The 27,731-nt window shown below is 41.7% G+C and overlaps 1 protein-coding gene across 1 annotated transcript in view; it reads right to left on the bottom strand.

The window, feature by feature from the left end:
- Positions 1-25,310, bottom strand: part of LOC129402017 (motile sperm domain-containing protein 2-like) — a 119,952-nt gene extending 94,642 nt beyond the window's left edge. The window contains exons 1-2 of the mRNA XM_055126112.1: positions 25,247-25,310; positions 24,384-24,556 (exon numbers count right to left, since the gene is read on the bottom strand). Of these exons, the coding sequence (XP_054982087.1) occupies positions 24,384-24,556; positions 25,247-25,310 (237 nt within the window). The remainder of the gene's footprint in view (positions 1-24,383; positions 24,557-25,246) is intronic.
- Between the last annotated feature and the right edge of the window lie 2,421 nt (positions 25,311-27,731).

Genomic DNA, 27,731 nt, shown 5'->3' with positions numbered 1-27,731 from the left:
AGCATTGTATAACTGAGATTTAAACCTGAAAACTTTGTAACTTTCCACATGGTGACTCAATAAAAAATTTAAAAAATAAAAAAAAATTAAAAAATTAAAAAATAAAATACGTTGAAGAATAGAAAAAAAATTAAAAAGAAAAAAAGAAAACCTGCTTTTATTCCAGTACTATACTGTTTCTATTTCTATCTTAATCAACCTAATGAACTTCAGTTATTTCATTTTAAGTCTTACTATGCATCTTTTCATGTTAGTTGTCAATTTGTATTTCTCTTGCTGTAATTGTCTGTGGTCATTAGCTTAGTTTTTAATTTAGTTTTATTTTCCCTATAGCTGCCTAAGAATGCTATGCTTACTAAGAAAATTTACCCTTTTTGTTTTAAATTTTTGTTGTTTGCCTTTTCTCTTTTGCAAAAATGTGCAATTTTATGTTTCTCGGTTATGAAAATACATAGGAAAATCTTTTTACCAATGAAAAATTCTATTATTCTTGTTTTATCTTTGTACTACCTTGTTTAAATCAAAGCAGAAGAGTCTGGCAGATAAAGAACATGCTTTGGAATCTAAAGAATCTAGCTCAGATTGTAGCTCTGCCACTTTTGCTGACATAGCCTGAATAGATTGACTAATTACCATCATTAGTAGCCTCCATCTATCTGTGTTTTAACCTTGCAACTCTCAGGACCCCCTCACTCTGCCCTCAACAGGAAGTCTGGCCTTGCTCACACATTGGTAACAAACTTGGAGCAGGGACTTAAAAGCATGATCCCACATTTCTGCTTTCTCTATTTCTTCTCTTGCTGAGAGAACCTGCCTGAGGAAATCACAGAGAACAGAACTAAGTTGTCTCTGCCAAGTTTTCTTCAAGTTCTCTGCCATGTGAGAGGTTCCAGCTAAGATCAGCAAAGCCACTTAGCTATCTACAAACTCATAATATTTGGGAGTGGCAAGCACCAGTGAGGTGGAGTGGGGGGGTGTGGAAACAGGGTAGAATTAAATTAAGAAGCTGACAGGTCTGGACAGACCCTCCTCACCCCTTTCCACTGTGACAAGTTGGTGTATAACTATTAATGGGGTCAGCAATCAGAGCAGACAGGAAGTCATCTCCCATCTCCACTGTGGCAGCAATTAATTAATTGGCCACTGAGGCAGACAGCCAGCTCTGGAATCCTTAATGAAGCTTATAGCAGAACACTTTTCAGTCCAGAATGTTTGTGTTACTTTGCTATGGTTTCCACAACAAAGTATCTCATACAGGATGCTTAGGACAATAGAAATTCATCATCTCCATTCCAGGCTGGAAGTCTGAGACTACAGGTGTCAGAGAGACTAGTTCCTTCTCATGGTCTGCTGAAGGATCTCGCCTTGTCTTATGGTTGATCATCTCCTCCCCAAAGACTTTTTATATTGTCTTCCCTCTACATGCACCTGCCTCTACACTCCTTTGCAAGACACTTGGAATTAGGGCCCACTTTAATGAGCTCGTTCTTAACCCACATACCTCTGAAAAAAAACACCCATCTCCAAATCTTCTATCTTAGTCTGAAGTACCAAGAGCTAGGACATCAGCATATGCATCTTGACAATGGGGGTTGCTTTAAACCACAACAATATCTGATCATTATGTCTCCCTCTACTCAACTCACATCACATCAATTTTTGATTGTTCCTGATCACTCTTAGCTTTGGGTAGTGAGTTTTGAATATGCTTAACCCCATCAAAATAACAAAATGTGGTAAATAAGGAAGACATTGTGTTCGTGTAGAACACAGACTTGAATTTAATTCTTCATTTTAAGCTTTACTAATTATGTACCTAAGATACTTAACCTCTCCAAGCCCCCCTTTGTCACTTTATGGTCAAGCAAGTAAAACAGTTATTTATTTTTTAAACACTTATTTAAACTATTGTCACTTATTCTGTCTTTGACTGTGAAAACCAGGAGTTGCCCAGGAGAAAATTCATTATTTTTGGGAAGACAGTCTCTGGAGTGGCTTCTTGAGTCTGTTGACAGAAACCAATAGACATTTCTCTGAGAAATTACCCCAAGATCAGGAGAGCCCCCTGGATAAAACAAGTTGAGCTTAGTTTAGATAGTGAGGGTTTGAAATGTGTGCCCAGCAAGAAGCATCTCGCTAGAATAGGAAATTTTCCTAACTCCAATGCTATACATAGACGGTACTTGCTGATTTTGTACCAGACTACAGCCACAGCTATGTAAACATATCCCAGTACTTGCTCTTAATATACCTGCTAACTGTTCTTAACGTATGTTTTTCTTTTTTTCTTTTTTTATTTTATTTTTATAAAGTTGTTCACAATATTTGATTACGTTTAATATTCAAACACCAATCCCACCACCATTACACCTTCCCACCATCATATTTCCATCTTGAACCCCAAACCCTGTCCCCAAAGCAGACAGAAATAATTTATTTTGTATTGCTTTTTATGAATAATCCACTAAAAATGAGACAAAAAAATGTTTCTTAGATGAGAGTATGTGAAGACTGTTATATTTCACCTAGGAGCCACTATGCCCTTCTATAAAAGATTAGTAACATGTTCTTTTAAGGTTGAGTCTTGTGTTTTTTATATGTGTGTGAAAATATATTTCCCCTTAAGATTGGTTGCTTTCTACTTAAAACCCATCAAATGTGGTGCCTCACTCCTGGAATATTAGTGGTGTGAGGTATGAGATGTTCAGGAATACGTTCACTCCTGGGTGAGGCTCGTCCGAACGTGCGGAGAGTGGCTGTGAGCATGGCAGTGGTTAAGTTCTGGAAGTTTTCAACTGCTGGGGCTTGGGATGGGGAGGAACCTCATCCGACCCGCTCTGGGTTGCCCTGGATGAAACAGCCTGGCGCCAGGCCTGGAGGCATGTCTATGGCATATAGTTTTATGCTATCTTTTGGGAGATTTATAATGAGTCTCTGGATCTTGGCCATTGACGAGATTATATGGAGCCAGCAGCAGCTTGTGGGGGTGACTGTCAAGCTACTGGAAAAAGGGGGAGATGGGAGGAGGACAACCATACCCAGTTCCATTGAGCTTGGATCTTAATATGTTTGTTAATGTAAAATAATAACTATTCATGTAAATAATAATTTTTAAATAATGTATAACAATATTGTGTCTGGAGCCAGTAGTGCAGGTTGGGGAAGGAGAAGTTGTGTCCAGTAAATGAGCAGCCTCCCCCTTCATCGAGGCTGTGAGGGCTCCTTCCGGCCTGGACAGCTCACAGTGTCTGGTTCATTTTTTGTGACTGACCCTGCTGTGCAGTCAAGGTGCCAATCTTGTTTTACTGTGGTAAACAGCCATGGCTCATTTCCTATGGCAAGAATACACGGGATCTTTTGCGACCTCGCTGAGCCACATCCATTCCTATGTCTTAAAGTGTGGCTCCTGAGAAGGTGCTGAAATATTTCATGGGGTCAGGAAGAATGTGCAGGGTAAAAGGCTGAAGATTACCTGTTCCCTCCCTTTGAAGTATGAAGTAGGACTCAATGTTCCAGTAATTTATTACTTGTTTAAATATTTTTATTTAACTTTGACTTATTTAAATATTTTATTTTATTTGCATTTAATAGATTTATAATTTTGAAAAAATGAAGAGAATATTATTTAAATATAAAAGATGAAATGCAAGTCACTATTTCTTTTACTATTATATTCAAAAGAAATAAAAATCACTCTAAGTTTACTGAGCCACATTTCTAGTGACTGACAATTTCTAATTCATCTTACAAATCTCTAACAAGATGTTCATGGTAGGGCTCAGCACCACACTTGAGCCAGTTTGAAGTAAACAGAGGAGGTTTCAACTGGGTACAGTCAGCCCACACTGTGTGGAATGGGGCAAGAGGGCTTCCTGTGGTGATATTAAGATTGTAATATTAATCTTGCAGCACTGCACTGTCGTAGCACTGTCGTTCCTGTTGTTCATCGATTTGCTCGAGTGAACACAAATAATGTCTCCATTGTGAGAGTTGTTACTGTTTTTGGCATATCGAATACGCCGCGAGTGGCTTGCTAGGCTCTGCCATGTGGGCAGGATACTCTTGGTAGCTTGTTGGGCTCTTGGAGAGGGGAGGAGGAATCAAACCTGAGTTGGCTTTGTGCAAGGCAAATGCCCGACCCGCTGTGCTATCGCTCCAGTCCAATATTAATCTTACAGAATTAAAATAACTTCCCATGCAAAGAAAGTACAATTAAATGTTAAGTTTTGCCTGTTGGACTATTACTCCAGCCCCCATAAATTAAGATAGATTTTACTTTATTTACAGAGTGAGGAGTAGAAGGCTCACCTCTCATTAATAATAAACTACAGCAACATCATTATTATTATATTATCGTTATATTTAGTCAAATAGATGCATGTGTTAAAGGAAGTAACTAAAGAAACTTTGCATTTAATCTTTTTCTACATTCCTTCATTTGACTTTAAAATGCCTGCTTTTTCATGGATACAAGAGGGGAAATCACCAGAGTAATAATTCTACCAATTATTAAAATCAATAGCCAATCATAATTTGCAAAGGATTCCAGAGATCAATAGCAAAGTTTTCCCCCTGGAACATCTTGACCAATCACATTTCCACCAAATTCGAAGCAAGCTGAGACAAGCTCCTTTTCTATTCTGTTTGCAATCACAAGTTTTGGGACCTGAAACCACCTGGACTATGAGGAGGGAAGGTGATGATGAATAAGGAGAGTTTATGTCTCAGGTCCACTGAGATCTCAGCTGAAAAAAGTTCTCGTGCAGCAAAAAAATATTAGTCTTTAAGAAGCCAAGGTCACTGTCAGGACTCGCCACAGGCTGACACCAGGGTTCTGCTGCGACAACTGTCTAGGGCAGCCCCAGCACGGAGCAGCCCACACAACAGGCTCCACGGGTGCCTGCTCACGTGAGTGTCAAACTCAGGCTCCCACACCTTACTCATGGCTCCTCTTTCCTCCCTTCGCAGTTAGAATAATAACTGACTCCTGGAAGCAGCTAGTCCCCCAGAGGATTCTAAGATCTCCTACAGAAACTTAAGGTGGTTTGTGTATGTGTATGTGTGTGTGTGTGTGTGAGAGAGAGAGAGAGAGAGAGAGAGAGAGAGAGAGAAAGAGAGAGACAGAGAGAGAGAGAGAGAGTGTGTATTTGGAGGGTCACACCCACTGTGCTCCATGCTCTGTGCTCAGGGTTAACTCCTGGCAGTGCTTGCGGGTTCTATGTGCTACCAGGCATTCAAATGACGTGTGCAAGACAAGCACCCTCACCACAGTTCCCTCTTTATCTCTGGACCCCCCAAAATCAGATTTTAAGCCTGGATTTGTATTCACATCCTCTGGGTTTACCAGGGGCCTCTCGTCTGGCCCTGTCACAGAATGAGACTCTGTGTGTTTGTAATTTGTAGTACAAACGTTTTATAAATGTTGCAGTATGTGACTCAGAATTACTAATGGCAAGTTCAATGCTTAAATGTTGGGCCCTCTGTCCACAGACACAACTGGCTAGACGTCAGGTCTCGTGTCAGTGCCAGGATAGCACTCTTTCTGCTGCTCACATCTAGTGAGGCCTCCTAGATCAGAGCAGGGGAAGGGCCCACAGAGGTGCCCTGAAAGGGGGAGCCAGACAGATGGAATAGAGAAGGGATCACTAAGAAAATGATGGCTGGAGGAACCAGTTGGGATGGGAGATGCATGCCATTAAGTAGATAGTGGACCAAACATGATGACCTCTCAGTGTCTGTGTTGCAAGCCATAATGCCCAAAAGTAGAGAGAGAGTATGGGGAATATTGTCTGCCACGGAGACAGGGGATGGGTGGGAAAGGGGGATTATAACCGGGATATTGGTGGTGGGGAATGTGCACTGGTGGAGGGATGGATGTTTTATCATTGTGTGATTGTAACCCAAACATGAAAGCTTGTAACTAACTCACAGTGATTCAATAATTTTTTTTTAAAAAAATTTAAAAAGGGGCTGAAGCGATAGCACAGTGGGTAGGGCGTTTGCCTTGCAAGTGGCCGACCCAGGTTTGATTCCCAGCATCCCATATGGTCCCCTGAGCATCGCCAAGGGTAATTCCTGAGTGCAGAGCCAGGAGTAACCCCTGTGCATTGCAGGGTGTGACCCAAAGAGCAATAAATAAATAAATAAAAAGGCGGGTGGAGTGAAAGAGCTGTGGTCCTTCTTTCCCCGGTAGGTGTCGCTGTCCTACCTTAAGTACCTAATAATTAATGAGAAGCTCGAGAACTACGAATTCTTGACACAAGTGGAATTTCCGTCTACATTTCTGGATTCTTCCTCCCTAAAAACAACACGGTTTATAGCAGTTTATAGGTAACTGCCTGCCACATTGCTGGATGTGACCAGTGAGTGACAAGGAACTGAAGGAGATCATCAGCCTTAGCTAATGGGCCCATCCTCTTTCATTTACTTCAATAAAAATTTATTGAGCACCTGCAATGTGCAAAAACTCTGTTGGCGCTGAAAAATAAAAGAAAAAAGGTATATCCCTCTCCTCAACACTCACAGCACATTGGTCTGTGCTGAACATGCTTTGAGCACATGAGAGAAAAAAAAAAAAAACCTCACTCAGGTATTCCCTGAAAAAATAGGGAAATTTCCTAAAGTTTGTACCAGCATTAGGAGATTAGAAAAATGATAAGGTCTTGCTCTAGCAATTGGAACAGACTGTTTCAGGCTGATGGACCACCATGGACAAACAGGCCAGTTCTTTGAAAAGGAAGATGATTCAACTGATATTTACTTATTATCTACTATGTGCAGCGCTGACTAGTAAATAAGGCAATTGCAATTTTTTCCCATATGGAATATAGTCTAGAAAATATAGGCATCAAACTAATGAATACAAGTATAAAATGTGTCAACGATGAACTAGAAGGAACTAAACTATAGATATTAACCTTGTTTTAAGTTTAGTTCTCCCTGAGAAAGTATCATAATCCTGTGTGTGATAATGAGTAGGCATTAGCCAGGCTTAGATGCAAGGAAAGGAAGAAGGATTAAGAAGTTCCTCAAAAAACTAAGAATTGGGAATTTATTACAGTGGGTAGAGCACTTGCCTTGCATGCAGCCAATACAGGTTCAATCCCTGGCATCCCCGATAGTCCCCCAGGCACCACCAATAGTAATTCCTGAATGCAGAACCAAGAGTACCCGATGAGCATTGCCAGGTGTGACTTAAAAAGGCACAAAGTAAAAAAAAAAAAAAAGAAAAGAAAATAGGAAAGAAAGAAAGAGATCCTAGAGAGATAGCGATATATTAATGGACTGAAGTCATGTCATACATTGCATGAAGAAGGCCTGGGTTTGATCTGCAGCACTGCATGGTCCCTGCCTACAGAGCTAGGACAATCCCTAAGCTCCACTGATGTGGTCCAAAATAAAAAAAGAAGGAAGGCAGAAAGGCAGGAAGGAAGGGAGGAGTGAGGGAAGGAAGGAAGGGAGGGAGGGAAGGAAGGAGAGAGGGAGGGAGGGAGAGAGGAGGGAGGAGGAGGGAGGGAGGAAGGGAGAAAGGGAGGAAAGGAGGAAGGGAGGAGGAAGGAAGGAAGGAAGGAAGGAAGGAAGGAAGGAAGGAAGGAAGGAAGGAAGGAAGGAAGGAAGGAAGGAAGGGGAGGAAGGAAGGAAGAAAGGGGAAGGAAGGAAGGAAGGAAGGAAGGAAGGAAGGAAGGAAGGAAGGAAGGAAGGAAGGAAGGAAGGAAGGAAGGGGAAGGAAGGAAGGAAGGAAGGAAGGAAGGAAGGAAGGAAGGAAGGAAGGAAGGAAGGAAGGAAGGAAGGAAGGAAGGAAGGAAGGAAGGGGAGAAAGGAAGGAAAGGGAAGGAAGGGAGGAAGGAAGGAAGGAAGGAAGGAAGGAAGGAAGGAAGGAAGGAAGGAAGGAAGGAAGGAAGGAAGGAAGGAAGGAAGGAAGGAAGGAAGGAAGGAAGGAAGGAAGGGGAAGGAAGGAAGGAAGGAAGGAAGGAAGGAAGGAAGGAAGGAAGGAAGGAAGGAAGGAAGGAAGGAAGGAAGGAGGGAGGGAGGAAGAGAGAAAAAGAACAAAGAAAAAAAAGAAAGACAGACAAGCCTGGCACAACAAAGTAAAAGAAAGACAGACAAGCTAGGGTGCCTCCCCTGCCTCAAATCCAATAATTACAGCCACTTTCTTCTGGAACACATTATTTACTTGTTATTAACAAAGGATATTTCATTTCTAATATTAGTTGCAAATTAGACTGAAAATGGTGATCATCCACATTAAGTGAGGTTTCATGGTCAGATAATCCAAAGCAAGTGCTGAAAGCCAAGTCACCAAAGTTTATAGTTATGGCAAAATAGGTCAGTGGCCAGTGGCCAATGCAGGATGAACCAATACATGAATGCAATACATGAATACATGAATGAATACATGAATTCCTGTAACTGTTTGCCTAATCAACAATCTATAGAAAGAGTTATACACTAAGATTTTATAATCATATGGATGATTTTTTTCTTGGAAAGTAAATTCAAAGTTAATTACAGAGGTAGAGTGAGTAAAAATACAAGTTGTGTGGCCATTGGCAATTCTTAGCTGAGTGAATATAATAATTCCTCTAACTGGGATGATAAAGGATTTTATTAAAGCAAAGATCAGAAAGAATTTTATTAAAATGAAGTATCATGATTTGTGTTGGAACCCAGGGACCTGGGTGCCCAAGGCATGTGGTTCTTCTAATAACTAATAGTAATGCTGATGGTTCTTTACAGAGTTTTAGTGAAGCGCAAATGAAGCCAAGGTTTTGTAAATTGAAAATCAGGGGACAAATATTAGCTTCCTCTGCTTCACCAGTTCATGAGTTAATTAATCATAGTCTCATTAGCTTGATTACAAACTCCTCATGATAGTTGGTAAGTTCTGTTGCTGGTGTGGTTGCAGAGAGTTGATGTTTTTCAAAAATCCCACTTCCCTAATATTAGGGGGATTCCAAGGAATTCTTTCTACCCTCTTATCAGAATCCATGAGAATGGCCACTCTACAGTGTGCCAGTACCGGGCTGTGAGTTCCACGGCCCCATCCTGAGTCCAGGAGGAAGTAGTTCCTTCAGTGTTAAGTGCACTGGCAAGGAGAGCACTGCAGCAGGAATCCCAAAACATCATCATTAATGACACCATGCTGCCTTTCAGTAAGGACAGAAGAGAGTAATCACTGACATCAGCTAGCTCCTTTCTGTTGAGTCTCAAGTCTTTCTTGAGATTTTCACTACGACACTCTTAAGAGAGATATTCTTCACTGGATGAATACATATTCAATACACTTTTGAATACACACACACAATACCATGAGATATTTTTGGCTATTACAACTGGGAATAAGAATGACTAATGAAATTGAGTAGGTAGAGACTGGAGATGCCACAAAACACCTTATAATGCACTAAAATGACCATTGAGAGTAGGAGAGAGATACAAGTTTTGCTTGCTGGAGGCCCAGGCCTGCACCTCAGAATGACAAGTTTCCCTGAGCACCACCCAGAGTGACCCCAAAACACTAAGCCAGGAGTAGCTCCAAGTCCTGGTCACCAAGTATGACACCAAAAATAATTTTAGGTAAAAATTAAAATAAAAGGGTCATTTTCATGAAAGAATTACCCAGTCCCAAATGTCCAAATGTCTTCCTCTTTGACTTGTCCCTTGACTTAATCTCAAAGGAACCTATTATGTGTTCTTCTTTCCTTCCCTTTTCTTTTATCTTTGTTAGGGTCAGGTATTCACATACTTGGTTACAGTGCTTGCAAGAGATCACAGAGCCCAGCCACTGTCATGCTCAAGGCCACTCTGCACACGCATGAAGGTACCAGCAGAGGAACCCAGGTGTGCGGGACCCGGGGCTGAGACCTCCAAGCCTGCTCGGATCAGGACTGGGCCTCTTCCGCCCAGATGCCCCATTTTCCAGTAGCTAGGTAGTCACACCCAGAAACTGCCCCCAGCGCTGTGTAATCTCATCAATGGCCAATATCCAGAGACTATAAAACCAAGCTTCTGGAAGCCGCACCAAAGTGGCCGCTCGACCTCTTTGGGTTTTTTTTTTTGGGGGGGGGGGGTTATTTGCTTATTTTGGTCACACCCGGCAATGTTTAGGGGTTACACCTGGCTCATGCACTCAGGAATCATTCCTGGCGGTGCTCGAGGGACTATATGGGATGCTGGGAATCGAACCCAGGTCGGTCGCATGCAGGGCAAACACCCTCCCCACTGTGCTATTGCTCCAGCCTCGCACCACCTTTTATAGCTAGTTCTCCCTCTTGGAGAACCTGGCAAGCTACCAAGAGCTTCCTGCCTGCACAGCAGAGCCTGGCAAGTGGTGTATTCATATGCCAAATACAGTAACAATCATGGGTCTCATTCTCCTGATCCCGAAAGAGCCTCTAGTGCGGCACCATTGGGAAGGACGAGTAAAGAGAGGCTGCTAAAATCTCAGAGCTAGACGAATGGAGACATTATTGGTTCCACACAAGCAAATTGATGATCAACGGGATGATAGTGATGGCGAATACATGCTGTGAAAAAAAGCAAAGGTTACTGTGACGGCAAATAGTGAGAAGGACAATATTTTTAAAATGCAGTCTCCATAAAGAAAAAACATTGAAGCTGGGATAATGGCTCAAAAGACAGAAACTGTTTCTGCAAGTAAGAGGCCTGGCTTCAGTGCCAGTGTGGCATCTCCCCTCTACCACACTGCTGGGAGTGCTTCCCTCAACATTAGCCAAGAGTGAACCACCCACACACACATACACAAAAATAAAAGTAATGTTTAGGCCAAGGTCTGGGGGAGGAAAGAAGTCCAGCGAAGAGAGAAAATAACTTCTGCAAGAATCTATGGAACGGGGAAGAGACCATGCTACCCAGAGCAAAGAGTGTGTGTCTGGGTGTCATATCAGATGATGTAGTTTTTTATAGATTGCTTTGGCTGCCAGGTGGGTGACAGGTGGGTGTGGAAATGGATAAGAAGACGAATCCTATGCTCTGGATGATACTTAGGGAGCTGAAAGGGCTTGGCCAGCAGGTTAACAGTGAAGACAAGTCAGAGTGTCTGTAGATGAGGTTCAATTCTCAGGGAGAGGAGTCCATACCCAAAGACACAGGGTAGCTGAGACACTTTGGGAAACCAGATGTTTCTGGGCCAGTCCTTGCGGTGTGCCTCCTAAAGGTTCAATCCTCCGCTTTCCTTAGGGAGGAACCATGCGCATCCTAGTAGGTGCTTCTGTGTTCCACTTAGGGTTTTTGCAGGTTTTTTCCATTGGTCAAAGTATTGCTTGGTAGTTTTTATATTTATTCACTTTTTAATTTATTGTTTTAATTTTAATTTTTTATTTTATAAATCAATATTTGATTACATTTAATATTCATACACCAATCCCACCACCATTACACCTTCCCACCACCATATTTCAGGTGTTTCCACTCCAAACCCCAATCCCTGACCCAAAGCAGAACTGAAATAATATATTTTGTATTGTTTGTTCTGAAAAAACGCTGAAAATGCTACAAAAAAGTATCCTTAGAGGAAAGCGGGTGAAGATTGTTGTATTTCACTCAGGGGCCATTAAGGCCTTCTATAAGAGATCACTAATATGTTGTTAGAGGTTGAGCCTTGTGTGCTTTTGTATATATATATATATATATATATATACATATATATACATATATATGCACATATATATATCCATAAAAAAGTATGTTACCCTCTAAGATTGACTGCCTCCTACTTTGAACTCCATCAAATGTGGTGCAGTATGCTTGGAGTATGCATAGGGTACATGGTATAAATGTGTCACACAGCTGGAAACATGGCCACGTGGTCCAGGAATAGGTTCACTCATGGATGAGGCTTAGCCCAAGCATGTGGAGAGCGGTCATAAGTATGATGGTGGCTGGGTTATGAAGGTTGTTGGCTGTCAGGACTGGATCCCTTGGGACGGGGAGGGATCTTGCTCCTCCCTCCAGCACAACCTGAGTGAGACAGCCTGGCGCAGGGTCCAGCGGCATGGTTATGGTGAGCATCATGTTATACTCCCTTCTGGGAGAGAAGGGCATGCGTTTTAGCTTTCTATATTTATATGTAGCTGTGGAAGCAGGGGGCTTGGCATTGATTAGTAACTTGTCACTGAATCCCACTTCCTACATTTTTAGAAGCTCTTTCTTCCTGAAGCCAGGCTGGTTTTAAGTTGAGCACCAATAGGAACAACTAGCTGAGCAGTAGCTTCCAAGGAAATTCCAACCCCAAGGGGATCAGACAGCTGAACTCACCAGGAACATCGCTTCTTGGAAGCCTTCATCTCTTTGGAGAGCAATGTTCAGCTTACCAAGCACTGTCACCCAGACCAGAAGGGACCAGCAGTCACGGGATCCAGAGGGATGAAGAGGACATTCCTACAGCAGGATAACCCACATCAAATAGCCAGGACCCAGGGCAGAGCAGGGGCAGAGCAGTACAGGAAATACAGTAGCTCAGATGTGTGTGATAAATGCCAGAAACTCATTCTAGCGGGAGTCTGAGAGGAAGGGTTTGATGAGGTCTGAGACATCAGAAAATAGACAAGCAGATTGACAGTACTGAGTCTATGATCTAACTGAACACAGTGCTTGGGGCCTAAGGAAGAGGAAAAAAGAGACCCCTCCTTCAGCCTGGGTGACCGTGGAGTCATTTGGAACCAGATGATTACTCTTCCTTCCACAGAAAGACCACTGGAATCTACAGGGTTAATTAACTGCACTTAGAAAAACAAATACAAACAGCACATTTTCAAAACTATGTATGTTCCCATTCATTATTTATTATTTATCTCAAAAAAAAGCCTTTCTCTCAAAGCAAGGGAGGAATATCCCAGTGGTCAGGGGAACATGCATGCACTGGGACCCAATTTCAAACACTGGAATCACATGGACCCCCAAGAACTGACAGGGCCCAGAGCCTTAACACTACCAGTTCAAGTAGGACCAAATCACCAGGCCAGGTCTCGTGGCCAGTATCACAGGGAGTTGCCCCTGGTCCCCAACATTGCTTGGGAACTACCCAAGCTAAATAATGACCTTGTGGATTAATTTATTTTCTTTATGGATTGATTTTGTCTGCAAAACTAATTCCTGAGGGGTGAATTTTCAGTAACAAAATATTTCTTTCTTTAAAGGCAAATTGCACTCCACATGGCATCTAAAATGAAGCTCCAAAATGCAGTGCTCTTCAGGGGACCTGCCCTTGGCGTGTGCTTGAAAGATTCCAGGAGAACAGATGAAGTGTAGAGTGAGAGGCACTGGCCAGCTTTGATCTCCTACTACGTGTTTCCAGAATTAATGAATGTGGCGGGGTGGTAAGTGGAGATGGGAGTGGTGCTGGAAAACAGTAGTCATCTCCTTTGCACCCCCAATAGGAACAGGGAAACTCACTCCTCCAAACACCCAAGCCCTGGTCAAAGATTATTTGTGAATATGATGAAGATTCTGGAATACTTTTGTCTAAGGCTAACTTTTGCCCACATGGGAGAGCCTCGCAAACTCCCCGTGGCGTATTCATATGCCAAAACCAGTAACAATGATGGGTCTCATTCCCCTGACCCTGAAAGAGCCTTCATGCAGCACCATTGGAAAGGATGAGTGAAGAGAGGCTTCTAAAATCTCAGGGCTAGGACGAATGGAGACTCTACTGAGACCGCTTGAGAAATTCGGTGATCAACAGAATGATGATGATGATGATGATGATGATGATGATGATGATGATGATGATGATGATGAAGGCTAAGTTTTAAAGAAAAATTTCAGTATTACACTTTATCCTATTTCCCCTAGAAAAAATATGTAATGCAACTCAACAGTGACCAAGATGAATTAGCATTCCACTTCCATTCTCTGTGCCCCTTCCAAGTTTTGTTTTGCCTTTCTTGTTTATTTTGGTACTTTACCCAGCAGTGTATGCAGGGTTCTCTCCTGGCTCTGTGCTTGGGGATCTCATTCCTGACTGGGCTGCCAACGATTAAACTAGGGTCAATTGTGTGCGAGGAAAGCACCTTATTCCTTTTCTCCAGCCCATCTATTACTAGTTTTTAGACAGGAAACAAGCAAGGACATTCACAGGTTTCATTACTCATTCTTGTGGGAGACCCTAAACTCTACTACCCAGGGCCATGTAGGAAACCACTGAGAGGAGTGACATGAAGGAACCAAGATTTATATAACAGAAGGGAAAAAATTTGCCATTTACAAAACTTTTTTGTTTACATTTCTCCAACAACTCCATGAGCTACATAGGCCAATACACATGATGAATTTATTAAAGAACTGAGAGGAAACTTAATAAATTCATGAAACAAGTAGACTGTGAAATAAACAGAAATTAATCTAATACTGAGATACAATTGTAACCAAAAATTAAAATCACAGACAAATATAATTAATCCTTTAAAGAAAGATATCAATTTTTCATAGAAAAGAAAAATAGACTGCCGGATTATTTGATAATGCAACTAGTGAAAAGAAGTATTCATACAATGCTTTGGGACCTTTTATTTATTTTTGCTATTCACAAATTCACAATAATAATATAGGGCGGTAGGAAAATAGCACAGCAGGTAGGGTGTTTGCCTTGCACACGGCCGACCTGGGTTCGATTCCTCTATCCCTCTCAGAAAGCCCGACAAGGTACCGAGAGTATCCTGCCCGCACGGCAGAGCCTGGCAAGCTACCCATGGCATATTTGATATGCAAAAAGTAGTAACAAGTCTCACAATAGAGACGTTACTGCCTGCCTGCTTGAGCAAATCTATAAACAACAGGACGACAGTGCTACAGTGCAGAAAAATTAATTAGTTAAAAAATCTAATTTTAGTGCTTGGAAAGATAGTTCAATGGATCTAATGCAAGCTTTGTATGTGGGAGGTCAGGATTCTATCCCTGGCACTGCATGGTTCCTCAAGAATTTCTAGGAGTAATTCCTGAGAACTGCTGGGTGTCCCCAAAATACCTCTTCCCCTACCAAAATAAAGAATCTAATTTAGCTGTATAGGTATATCTATCTATATACATATGTATATACAGACTTGTAAATATATATGCACTTGGTAATGTTTTTCCCAAAATTAAGATTGAGAAGTACTATTTTAGTAACAATACTCTCCTTACTACTCAGTAATAGAATAATAATTTTGATCAACATTCAAGAGAATGCAGTATCTTTATATTCTCTCCCTAGACAAGATACTGTAATATTGTTGTCCAATACAAAGGCAATCAGAAAGTAAAGAAAAATAGTTTTATAGAACTTAATCAGAAAACAGTAAGAAAGCAGTGTATCCTTTTCCTAAATGACATAATTTTTTGTGGCATTCCTTTAATTTAAGTTGTATTTGTCATTTTCCAACTGGCTTCATTCATTTAGTATAAAAATCTCTAGGTATATATATATCCATGTTGTTGCAAATGGCAAGACTGACCTTTTATGATTTTTGAATAGTAACCCTTTATATATATATATATATATATATATATATATATATATATATATATATGTACATCACTATCACTATCACTATCATCCTGTTGATCCTCGATTTGCTCAAGTGGGCTCAGTTACGTCTCCATCTGTCCTAGCTCTGAAATTTTTGTAGCCTCTGTTTACTCCTCCTTCCCAACAGTGCCACATTAGAGGCTCTTTCAGGGTCAGGGGAATGAAACCCATCATTGTTACTGGTTTTGGCATATGAATACGCCATGGATAGCTTGCCAGGCTCTCCTGTGGGGGCAGGAAAACCCTCAGTAGCTTGCCAGGTTCTCTGAGAGGAAGAACTAGGCTATAAGATGTTGCTTCCAGGAGCTTGGTTTTGTAGTCTCTGGATGTTGACCATTGATGGGATTACATGGCACAGGGACAGTTTCTGGGTGTGACCCCCTAACTACTGGAAAATGTACACATTATATATATACACATATATATGTATATATATAAAATGTGTATATATTACATTTACTAACACACTCAAATGAATAAGTAATTTCCAGCCCTTGGCAGTTATGAATAAAGCTGTGGTAAGTTTTATTTCATTGTGGGTTTGATTTTCGTTTCTGTAACAATAAGAGAGGATGAGCATCTTTTCAAGTCAATCTAGAATAAGTGTGTTACCATCTGTATTTGTTTTTTTTTTTTGAGAAATGACTATTCAGATACATTGTCGTATCACTGTACACTGTCATCCCATTGTTCATGGATTTGCTCAAGCGGGCACCAGTAACATCTTCATTGTGAGACTTGTTGTTACTCTTTTTGGCATATTGAACACAGGTAGTTTTCCAGGCTTTGCTGTGCAAACTACAGATACTCTCTGTAGATTGCCAGGCTCTCCAAGATTGATGGAGGAATTGAACCAGAGTCAGCTGCATGCAAGGCAAACACCCTACCTGCTCCATCTGGCCCTTTCAGTTACACTACTCATTAAAATATATTTTTGTTTTTGTTGTATTTTATAAGTTCCTTGCATGTATTGTAAAAACTAATCCCCAATCTAATACATAATTTTCTAATATATTTCCCATTAAATAGGGTGCCTTTTAGTGTTAGTTAATTTTCTTTCAATGGGATTCAACACGGAATCCTGGAAGTCAGCAGCTCACCGGAGATTTCTCTGGACCCCATGCTGAGCCGATTCCACTGGGACTCCTCAGATGGAGCAGGTGTCCCCTCTCCGTCCACTCCAGATGAACTCCCAGTGACCACAAACTTCCAGAAGAAAAACCCAGGTACACAGGACCAGGGGCTGAAGACTTCAGGTCACATGGCTGCATCAGGGATGGACCATCCCTTCAGTCTCTCTGTCTCTCTGCCCCGTGGGGTCCTGGCGGTCACACCCACGATCTGCCTCCAGGCTCCATTTAAGCGCATTAACGGCCTTTGTCCAGAGACTCACAAGTAAATCTCTAAATGGATTAGCTCCCTGCAGAGATGTCACTGGACCCCAACCATTTACAATTTTAGAATTCCAGGAGCACATGGTCATCTCATGATATTCATAACAAGCAATAGAAAATAAATTATCTAGTATCTGCCTGTGGCAGGCAGGCTTGAGTGGTGGTGGGAAAATTCGAAATAATGGTAGTGGGAAGGTGTAATGGTGGTGGGATTGGTGTTGAAATATTGAATGTAATCAATTAATGTGAACAACCTGATGAAAATAAAATTTAAATGTTAGAAAAAACTTTTCTTTTAATGTGTGAAGTTTTCTATTTTTTAGTTTGATGTTGTCCCACTTATTTTTGCTGTTTCCCTTGTTCTTGGAGATGTATCTGCAAATACAATGCTAAGACTGGTACTGAAGCTTATCACCCAAGTTTCTTTGGTCTTAAATTCAAACCTTTATTCCATTGAGTTAATTTATTACTGTAGTGTTAGATAGTGGCCCTAGATAATTTCTTTTGCATGTGGCTGTCAAGTTTTCTCAACATTTTTTTCATAAAGACATTTCTTTTTATTGCATATTCTTGGCTCTCTAACCATAAATTAGTTGTCTATAAATGTGTGGTTTATTTTTAATGCTACATTTTGTTTTACTATCTGTGTGTCCATTTTTGTTTTAATACCATACTTTCTAAAATTACCATGGCTCTTTAGTATAATTGAAGTCAGAGAATATGTCACCTCTATTTTTATTCCTTTTTCTAAGGAGTATTTTTGCTATTATGGATCTTTTTTGTTTCCAAATACATTTTATGATTATTTTGTTTTATTTCTGTGAAGAAAATGCCATTGGGATCTTGATAAGGATTGTATCTGTATATTGTTTTAAATAATTGTAGAGTTATCCACAATAACCAAGATTTGGAAACAGCCCACGTGCTCCATGACAGATGAATTGATAAAAATGTGCTATGCAGACATCATGGCTACTACCCACCTATAATAAAAGATAAAATCTTGACTCCTACAAAAACTTGGATGGAATTGGAACGAGTCATGCTAAATGAAATAAATAAGAAGGAAAAAGACAAAAAAAATAGCCATTTTAACAATGTTTTTCCTTCCAATGTATATGAAAGGGTAATCTTTTCATTTTGTCTGCCTTCTAAAGTTTATTTCATAGTGTCTTTCTTTCATTTAAAATATATAGGTCTTATCACTCTGCTTAAATTTGCTATTGGTATTTTGTCCTTCTGTTATGATTGCAAACATAATTGTAATATATACAGATGCTTATCTAAAAGATGAACACTGGTTCTGGGAAATGTACACTGGTGGAGGGATGGTGTTGGAATACTGTATGACTGAAATCCAATCATGAATGGCTTTGTTATGCTATAAAAAAATTTTATATAAAAAGATACATGCCTTATATTTATGTTATGAACCAATATTACTTTTGTAAAGGAACAAATCAAATGAGTACACTCAACAACACAAAGACATAGGTGATAAAAGAGAAACACAGGGCAACTTTCTCTGCCTCAGCTGAACAAGAGATTAAGGCATGAAACTTAAAGTGAAGCCTGCTCTACCCCAGAGGCCTTCTGCAGTTCTCCAGGATGTATTTGCGCTGGCACCAGAAAACATCTGGGCAGGTGCTTACAGCCACATGCCACCAAGAGCCAAACCACATGTCCTTGGGCTCTTGGGTGGCAAAGGAGTCAGCTGGACAAGGCTGAATAAATGCCCAATAAGCATTTATTTCTTATCCCTTTATAAGCAATTGTAGTAAGAGTCTGATCTCTCATTTGATTGATTGCTGATTTCTTCCAAACCTTCCCCTCCCTTTCCTTTGGCTTCACCTCTGGACAGGCTGATAAGAAGCCTGTGACCTCACCTCCTCTTTGACTTCAGCAGGAAATCTAAACTTTTCCCTAAGAACAGTCTTTAGCCACCACATAGATCCAGACCTACCTATGTTTTTCTCAAGGCATCATGGATCTGCTCGTATCTGACTTATTCTCCACAGAAATCTCTTATGTGAGTCAAACACTTTATCTCAAATTATTTTAACATATAGGGTGTTGTAAACTTCAAAATTCCAACCACACTTTGAATGGGGTACCCTTCTACTTCTACCAGGGGACTACTTTTGACATTAATGACATAATTTAATATCTTCTGCCCATACATGTACATATCAAAATTTGTAATATGTCCTACTATCATACTAAGAACATGTTGCATACCCATATGTGTGCCTGCTTCAATGAATACTGTAAAAAACTAAAGAACGCCGAGGGGGGGTGAGCACTCTCGGGCTCTCCGGGCGGCTCTGTCTCACCACCCGCGTTCGGTGCTCTGGAACCGCAGTGTGTGGACTGGATCGGGACAGCCGGTGGTCAAGGACAGGCGAAGGAAGAACGAGGACCAAGCTGGTTGCTGATTAGTTACCGTTTATTCAATCTTCAAGCTTTCTCATCTCCCACACTCCCAGCTCCGGCCTCTCTCTGGATCTACTGCTCAACTGCTGCTTCTCTCTCTGGCTTCTCTCTCTCCTCCTACTTACTTGTCTCTCCCACCTTACCCTCCAGGCTACAACCAGCCAGGTCGCAAAATCAACATAAGAAAGCCCTTCCTGAGGGCAGGGCACTCCAAAGCCCTTCCTCACTCTTAAGGTTTTTTTCTTTTCCTTAGTCCAGGAACTTATTAACATCTTAATACTAGTTATTTTTGTATGGACATAGCAAGGGATACATTGAGGCTTGCAAGGCAGCTCTCCTGGCAACATCTTGCCACAGGCTCAGACCACAGCACTCATTCCTCACCCTAGCAGGGTCCGAATCTAGTTATCACTGTTTGGATCATGACATTTGTCCATGATCAAGCTCTTAACTTACAGTTAAGCATTAGGCACTTTGGCCAGGCCCATCTCGATGCCAGGGTAGCACACAACTCACCGCTTGCCCTGGGTCCTTCTTGTCCCACGTCGGGACCGTGCTTTGGGGGTGCTAGGAAGTAAGGGCAGCTGAGGCTTAGGTCAAGAGAACAGATGCCCTGGAGGAAAATATCATGTAGAGTCAAATGACTCCCAGGTTACAAAAGCATAACATTTGTTAAGTCTTCCTGTGTCCATACAAAAAGGACTTGCTCTGAATAAACTATGCAAAGGACTCAAGGAGAAGAGAAAAACATTATTTACAAGTCAACAGAACACCAAGAAAGAAGCTACAAATAAAGAGGAATAGGAGCACTGTAACGGGAGTAACCCAATAAACCTAAACTACTGAGGCTATGTTATCCTACATGCCTTTCTCTCTTGTTGACTCAGATCCCCTTTGCTGAGTTAATGTGATCAGCACTGAGTTCTTCTCATTAATTTTTATTTCTGACGTGACAAGGAGAAATCTAGGAAAATCTAGAAAGTGTCCCAAAGAGTAAAACAAGTAACTAAATCCCTAGTCTTCGGTATACTCCTCTCTCAACCTTTAATTACATACCCAATAAGGCAATGCTAGACTCCAGCAATCAGTAATAAAGCATTCGACACATCCAGATGTGGTCACCATTTAAAACATACTATTTCTTTTTAGTTTAACATCTTGCATAACTGAAATTCTGTTTGCATAACTGTGTTCTTCCTGTTAACATCTCCCCGTTACTCTCTTCTCTCAGTTCCTGGTGACCTCCACTATATTTAAGTTGCATATATAAAGGAACCATGCATTGTCCTGTGATTGGCTGTTTTAACTTAGCAAAAGTGACATCAAATCTCTGCTCAGAATCCTGCAGCAACTCGTATTTCACTTAGAGTTAAAAGATCCAGTGCCTAAGTGAAATGAGTCAGAAAGAGGGACAGACAGAATGACTACGCCCATTTGTGGAATATAAAGTAACATAATATGAGACTAACACCCAAGTATGGTAGAGACAAGGTTCAGGAGGATTGCTCCAAGAAGCTTGCCTCATGAGATGGGGAGAAGGCAGCTGGGATAGAGAAGGGAACACTAAGTCAATGATGGTTGGAGGGATTGCTCCGATTGAGAGATGTGTGCTGAAAGTAGATAAAGGACCAAACGTGATGGCCTCTCAGTATCCATATTACAAACTGTAATGTCCAAAAGTAGAGAGAGAGTAAGAAGGAAAGTCATAAAGACAGGAGAGGAGATGGGGTGGGAGTGGCAGGGGGATACTGGGGACACTAGTGGTAGGAAATGTGCTCTGGTAGAGGAATGGGTATTTGATCATTGTAAGACTGAAACTCAATCATGAAAGCTTTGTAACTGTTTCTCACAGTTAAAAAAAAAAAGGATCCAGAGGCATGCAATGGCCTGTAGTTTGCTCTCTGTGGCTACTGTGAAAGGTTCCCACACACTGGCATCTGCACCACTCACCCACACTGAGTCTGTGCCCTGCTATACACCCACCATCCAGGACTCAGGGCCATTGCACCAGCTGGTCCTTCTAACTAGAGAGTTCCTCTGGCCTCAGGCACGGCGATTTCCTTCAGCATCTTACAGCCCCTGCTTAGCTACTGATTTCAACGAGATCTAGTCTGATACGTATAATCAAAAAGGCAACCTGCCCTCCCTCAGCGTCTCCATTTTAAATCCACTTGGATTTGGACTTTCCCTTTTTTCCTTTTCTTTTCTTTCTTTTTCTTTCTCTTTTTCCCCCTGGATGAAGAAGTTCGAAGTTCCCCAGTGGTGCCCAGAGGTACACAGCCCACTCCTGGCAATAGTCAGTCAGTAGCACAGGCCTGGCCGGTGGGTATCTTGTTCAGGTTCAATGATATGGTATTTACCTAGCAGCTGGGAGTCGCTGGGTCACACCCACTTAGGGCCTCAAGGTGCTCCAGTCCTCTGAGCCATCTCCCCATTTCCTTTCTTACTTTCATTCTACAGTACTTAACTTCTCTAGTATAAACATTCTTGAAGAGAGGAATTTTTTTTTGCTGTCGCACTGTTTTGATACGTGGTATATTTCAGGCTCTAAGGAATATGATCACACAGTAGCCACCAATAAATAGTGGTTGAGTGGAGGATGTGTCAAACTTTAAGGCTGTGGAATCAGCCAGTCCTGAGTTTTAATACCAGTTCTGTTGCCTAGAAACTGTCCAATTTTGGACAAAGTTTTTTTTGAGTTCTCTGTGTTTTCATTTTCTTTTCTTTTCTTCTTTTATTTTTGTTTTCGTACCACACCTGGCTGTGCTCAGGGCCTGCTCCTGGCAATGTTTGGTTACCATGCATGTTTTCATGTGTTTAACTGAAGGAAGGCCATATTTCATCCTAAGTACTAATTCCTTGCTCGCAACCAAGGAAGAGGATTCTCAAAGGTTATTTAACCAGTCCAGGGTGACACAGCTGAAAATTCACTGCTTGAGTCTGCTCCATTGCTTCCAAACCAATAAATTATTAGTTCATTCCTCCACAAAGTAACAGCTGTAGAAGCTTTTTAAAGGTTCACCCCAATATAGATTTGTCAAGAATACTAATCATCATTCCTACTTGTATTGAATGTCATAGTTAGAAGTAGAAGTTTGGGGTGAATTCAGATGCACCACAACTAAGAATTATCCTGGGAACATGTTTTCAAAATGCACGTGCCAAGGGGGTATGGTGCCTCCAGCAGGTCAGCTTGTACCTGCAGGGTGAGTGTATCAGCAGCCTGATGGTGCCTTCAGGCTTCCTGACACCCCAAAATTGTTGCTGCGCCTTTGGCCAGACTCCAACCACTTGGGGCCAAGTTTACCAAGAAATTAAACGGCCAAAAGTTAGGTCAGTAGGAGCCACACCCACAAACCACTTCTGGCTCAGCTATACAAGCTCATTTACTGGCCTTATTTCAAAGACCCATAAATCTCGAAAGAGATCAAAAGCTGCAGTTAGGGCCAGAGGCGCGGTGCACTGTGGACGAGTGGGTGTGCCCTGCAGAGAGATGCCAATAGTTTATTTCTCTGGAAAAGATGCAAAGAAGGAGCATGATCCAGAGACACACACATCACTGCAGAGATGTCTCTGGACTTAAGCCAGACTGACTTCACCAGGGTGCCTCAGATGGGGGAGGCATCTCCCTCCACCTGCCCCCTAAAAGCCCTGGCGGCCACATTCCAGAACCCAATGAGAAGTACAGGTACGCAGGTTCATTGACGACAAACCCCAGGCCTCAAGGGATATGGGATGGGAAGGTCCCTCTCATCCCCCTGCCCCCATCCCCATGGGACCCTGAGGTCACACCCACAAACTACCTCTGGCTGCTACTTAAGTTCCTTGGCTGCCATGATCTAGAGATACACAAAAGAATCTCCAAACCAAGCAGCTCACTGCAAAAATTTCTCCAGACCCTAATTATCTGGAATTTTGGAGTCCTGGGAGCATGCGGCACCTCTCACGGCCACATAACACTTTATTATATTTATAATAAGCAATACAAAAGACAATATAGGAGAGATTGGCTGCCATAGAGGCAGAGGGTTGATACTGGGGTTCTTGGTGGTGGAAGATGTGCACTGATGGAGGATTGGGTGATCGACCATTGTATGACTGAAACCCAAACAGGAAAGCTTTGTAACTGTATCTCACAATGATTAAAAATATAATAATAATAAGGTTAAAAAATTAAAAATAATAAATAGTGAATGGTAGGAACAACAACAACAGCAACAACAACAAAACGCATGTGCCAGGGCAACAAGACAGCTCAACTGGCTAATGCAACCCTCATCTCCTACAGCACTGCATTAACCCCCCAGCACTGCTGGGTTATGGCCCATGGCCCTTGAGCACCTCCTGGGAGTATGTCAGGGGAACCCCAGTGCTGCTGGAACTAAACAGCACATTACTAGCTGGGATAATTCATCTCAGATCTCACCCTTCCTTCTTGACTACGGCAAAGTCTTGACTATGGCCCCAAGTCTGTAAAAGGCTCTGGGGAGAACCCTGTGTCACTGTAGCACTGCCATCCCATTGCTTATTGATTTGCTTGAGCGGGCACCAGTAACATCTCCATTGTGAGACTTGTTACTGTTTTTAGTATACCAAATATGCCATGGGTAGCTGGCCAGGCTCTGCCGTATGGGCAAGATACTCTCAGTAGCTTGCCGAGCTCTCTGAGAGGGGTGGAGGAATCAAAACTGGGTTAGCCGAGTGCTAGGCAAATGCCCTACCCACTGTGCTATCACTCCAGCCCAATATTATATTTTTTTATACTCTCCAGGTAAATATATTTGCAGCCAACAAGTTTCCTTATTCTAAATAGGTGTCATTTCATCCTATCAGGACACACCCCTTAGTAAAGGTGAATTAGGAATGTAAGCCCAATAGGTTAGATTTTGAGTAAAGGCACTTACTTATTGTTTCATTCTAGATAGAGTAGCTAAACAGAAAGCTTCAGGAGTTTTCTTTGTGTTAGTGTTGTGCGATACCTTCTCAGTTCAGCTTATCAGGGCCCTAATGTCTGCCCACGTTGGAATTACCTCTTGCTGTATTGTAGGAAGGCATCTACCTTGAGGGAGTGCATTCTGGTCCAGATTCAGATCACTGATCTGTAGTTTTTTATCTTTTTTCACAGCCATTTCTTCTGTTTCTTCTTGATCGGATTCATGGAGAAGTTTAAGCCTTTTGGTGGGACACCAGAAGCATTCTTTGTCTGTGGAAATAAAAGCAAAACCTCACCCCATCTTTCTACCCGGCCTGGCATCCAATTTTCAGAGATTGGGTCCCTATAAAGGCCTTTACATCTCTGAATAGTTTTATCTGAGTTATTTCGTTTTGCACTAGAACTTGTTTCTTCCAAGCTATTTTGAACTTCCCAATGTTTTTCTGCAGGTATTATGTTATCAGAGCTATTCAAAAAAAATTAAAGTAAACAGTGCTTTGATAACTGCTGTCTGGGAGAATCTGTATATTTTCCCCCTTTTTGTTTAAGCAACATTTCTTTGGGTGTTTTTAGGGGAGACCCATACAATAAACAAACAGGGGATGTTGGGAATTGAACATGGGTCAGTTGCGTGCAAGGCAAATGCCCTACCTGCTGTGCTATCGCTCCAGCCCCACAAAAAACAAACAGGTGCACCCAGCTATATCCCCAAACCTTATGGAGAGGGACCTGAGTGAGAGCATGTTGAAGCTCCTTGTGTGATTCTTATGTTTCTTAGGTAAAAACCACTGCTTCTAATAACTGTAACTGAGGTCACCAAGATAACTCATAAAACATGCCATTATTCTCTCAATTTTAATTAAAAACAAATTATAGCTTAAGACACATTCTCTATAAATGGGGGGGTTTATAAATCTGTAGGCCTGGGTCCTAGTCTTAGTTCTTCACTAACTTCAATACCATTACTAGGTATTTGTGTATAATCGGAAAAAAGAAGGATGTAGCGAGACATTTCACTATTCATGATTCGTTAGGAAGAGGGAAGATGAATTTATTTCTTCTTGAGGAAAAGTAATTTAGATCAAATGAGATGAGATAACATCTGTGAAATAATAGGCATTGCTTATAAAATTTCCTATATCCTAACACTTTGATTATCTTTATTTTATCAAAAATATAAGAGCACAATTAATATGGGGTAGAGAGGAATTCCAACAACATACCTTTCTGATCCCAAAATCCATATGCTTCCCGACAGATCGATTGAAAATGATATCAGGATAATTAAATCTGGTTAAACCAGAGAACCCCTTATAGAAGAGCAATTAGTGAAAGGTTTACTACTGACATCGGTAACAAGTAAAGGAAAAGTGTTCCTCCTTTCTAGCTCCCACTGAATTCCAGCACAATAGTGGGCTTGGTATTCAAAGGGTTGGGGTCCAAAAGGCTAGAGAAGATAAAAGTTCCTACAGGGAGCCATCCCAGGTTACAACCCAGTATAGTAATCTGAGTCTCAGAAGTAAACATCGATATCTACTCAAGATTAAGTTCAGTTTGTAGTAAGAGATCTGGAGATCTAGAGATCTAGATCTAGATCTAGAGATCAGAAATTGGTTAGAAAGGTTAGAGAGACCAAAAGTATTAGAAGTCAGAAGTCAATGAAATCAGAAGTCTACGAAAAAACTCAGCAGCCAAAGTTTTTGTTGATTGTGTGTGTGTGTGTGTGTTTGTGTGTGAAAGAGAGATCAACTTGTTAAATGCCATTTTTCTATAAATAATAGGAAGGAGAAATATTCTTTTTTGATAATAAAAACAGGTCACCTGTAAATTCCTTGGATCAATCACATGGGGTATAAAGCGAGACTATTGTGCAGACCATTAGCTATGCACATAAAGGACAGTCACCATGGGACACTTATCTCCAAAGAATCGTAAGGCTGGAATCAAGGGCTTCAGTACCCAGTTGGAAATAAAAATGACTATAACTCAATGACACTTTGTATTTAGTTTTTGTAGTTCTTAGCTGCGTTTCTGTGGTCTTGTTAGGTTTTAGAAATTTAAAATAAATTTATTAATTTCTCATGGAAACCACAGAGCCATAGACTGCGCTAAACTAGGGCAAAGGTTTGAAGAGCTGCAGCAGAGGCAAGACACAGCACCATAAGGAGCAAGTGATTTGATTGACAGCTGGGATTCAGATAAGGACGCATTAGGGAGGCTTTGTTCCATAGGGGAATTGGAGAAAGACCTTGAATCCTTCCCAAGCCTGGAGGAGCTTGGATGGGTCCAGAGGAGGATGAAAGGTCACTCCTTTCCAGATCAGATCCGAGACCAAGATAGCCCAGGGACACGCAGGGTAAAGCTCAGGAAGGAACAGCTTGTCCCTGTCCAGGTCCAGAGGGACTCACTAGCGAATTCTTCATTTAAAGAGGACGTACTGACAGTCCTTTTCAAACAAAGACAAGAGGAACTTGGGACCTCCTTTGTTTGTATGTTTTTGCCCAAACTTGTGTGCCCATTTGGAGTGATCTTTAACAGCTTTATGGGACAAAGGGTTTGATCTTTGGCCTCATTGCTTCAAAATTGTTCCTGGACGCAAGAAAATTCAGCCATAGAGGAAGCTGTTGAAAAGAGAACACAGCATTTAAGCTCAGCGACCACACATGTGTGGCCTTTCCCCTGCTGCACGAGCATGATCCCAGAGGCCAACTAAACTACTTTGGACACCAGCAGCTCGCAGAAACGCCTCTAGACTGTGAACTGAGCCACTGCGCCGTGTGGTGCCAGGGGAGAAGGGTTTCTCTCTCTCAACTCTTCATTTCCGGGCACAGCATGGAGATTACGGCTTTTTTAGCACAAAATGGAGCTACCAGCTGGCTGCTGTGGGACGTGTGGGAGATCCTGGGCGGGGCGGGGGGTATCAGGTCCTGCCTCTGCCGAGATTTAAGTACAGAAGCCACACGTGTGTGGCCTTTCCGCTGCAGCACAAACATGATCCCGGAGGCCAACTGAACTACTTTGGACACCTGCAGCTCACAGAAACTCCTCTAGACTGTGAACTGAGCCACTGGCCCATGTGGCTCCAGGGGGGAAGGGTTTCTCTCTCCAGGTTTTTCCATCTTATGAGCACCACAAAAGGGAAGTAAAAGCTTGCACTGATGCAATTTCTGGCAGAATTTTCCCTGGACTTTATACAGAAATCCAAAACCGTGCAACTGCAACAGCGGCTGTGCGACCTAATATCTCTTAATTGTCAGCAATGTGAAACGGTTCCTTTTTAGCAGGTCTGACTTTGGGGGGAAACTCCAAACAATAATAGTGAGTTTTTTGTTGAAATATTGAAGGTAATCAAAGTAGCAGCCATGTCTCTAGACTGTGAACTAAGACAAAGCCCCATGCTGGCAGAGGAGGGGAAATATTCTTCTTTCTCGTTTTTTTTTTTCCT

This window comes from Sorex araneus, chromosome 1 (genome assembly GCF_027595985.1).
Source record: "Sorex araneus isolate mSorAra2 chromosome 1, mSorAra2.pri, whole genome shotgun sequence".
Lineage (NCBI taxonomy): Eukaryota > Metazoa > Chordata > Mammalia > Eulipotyphla > Soricidae > Sorex > Sorex araneus.
This window is presented reverse-complemented; position numbering and strand designations above follow the sequence as displayed.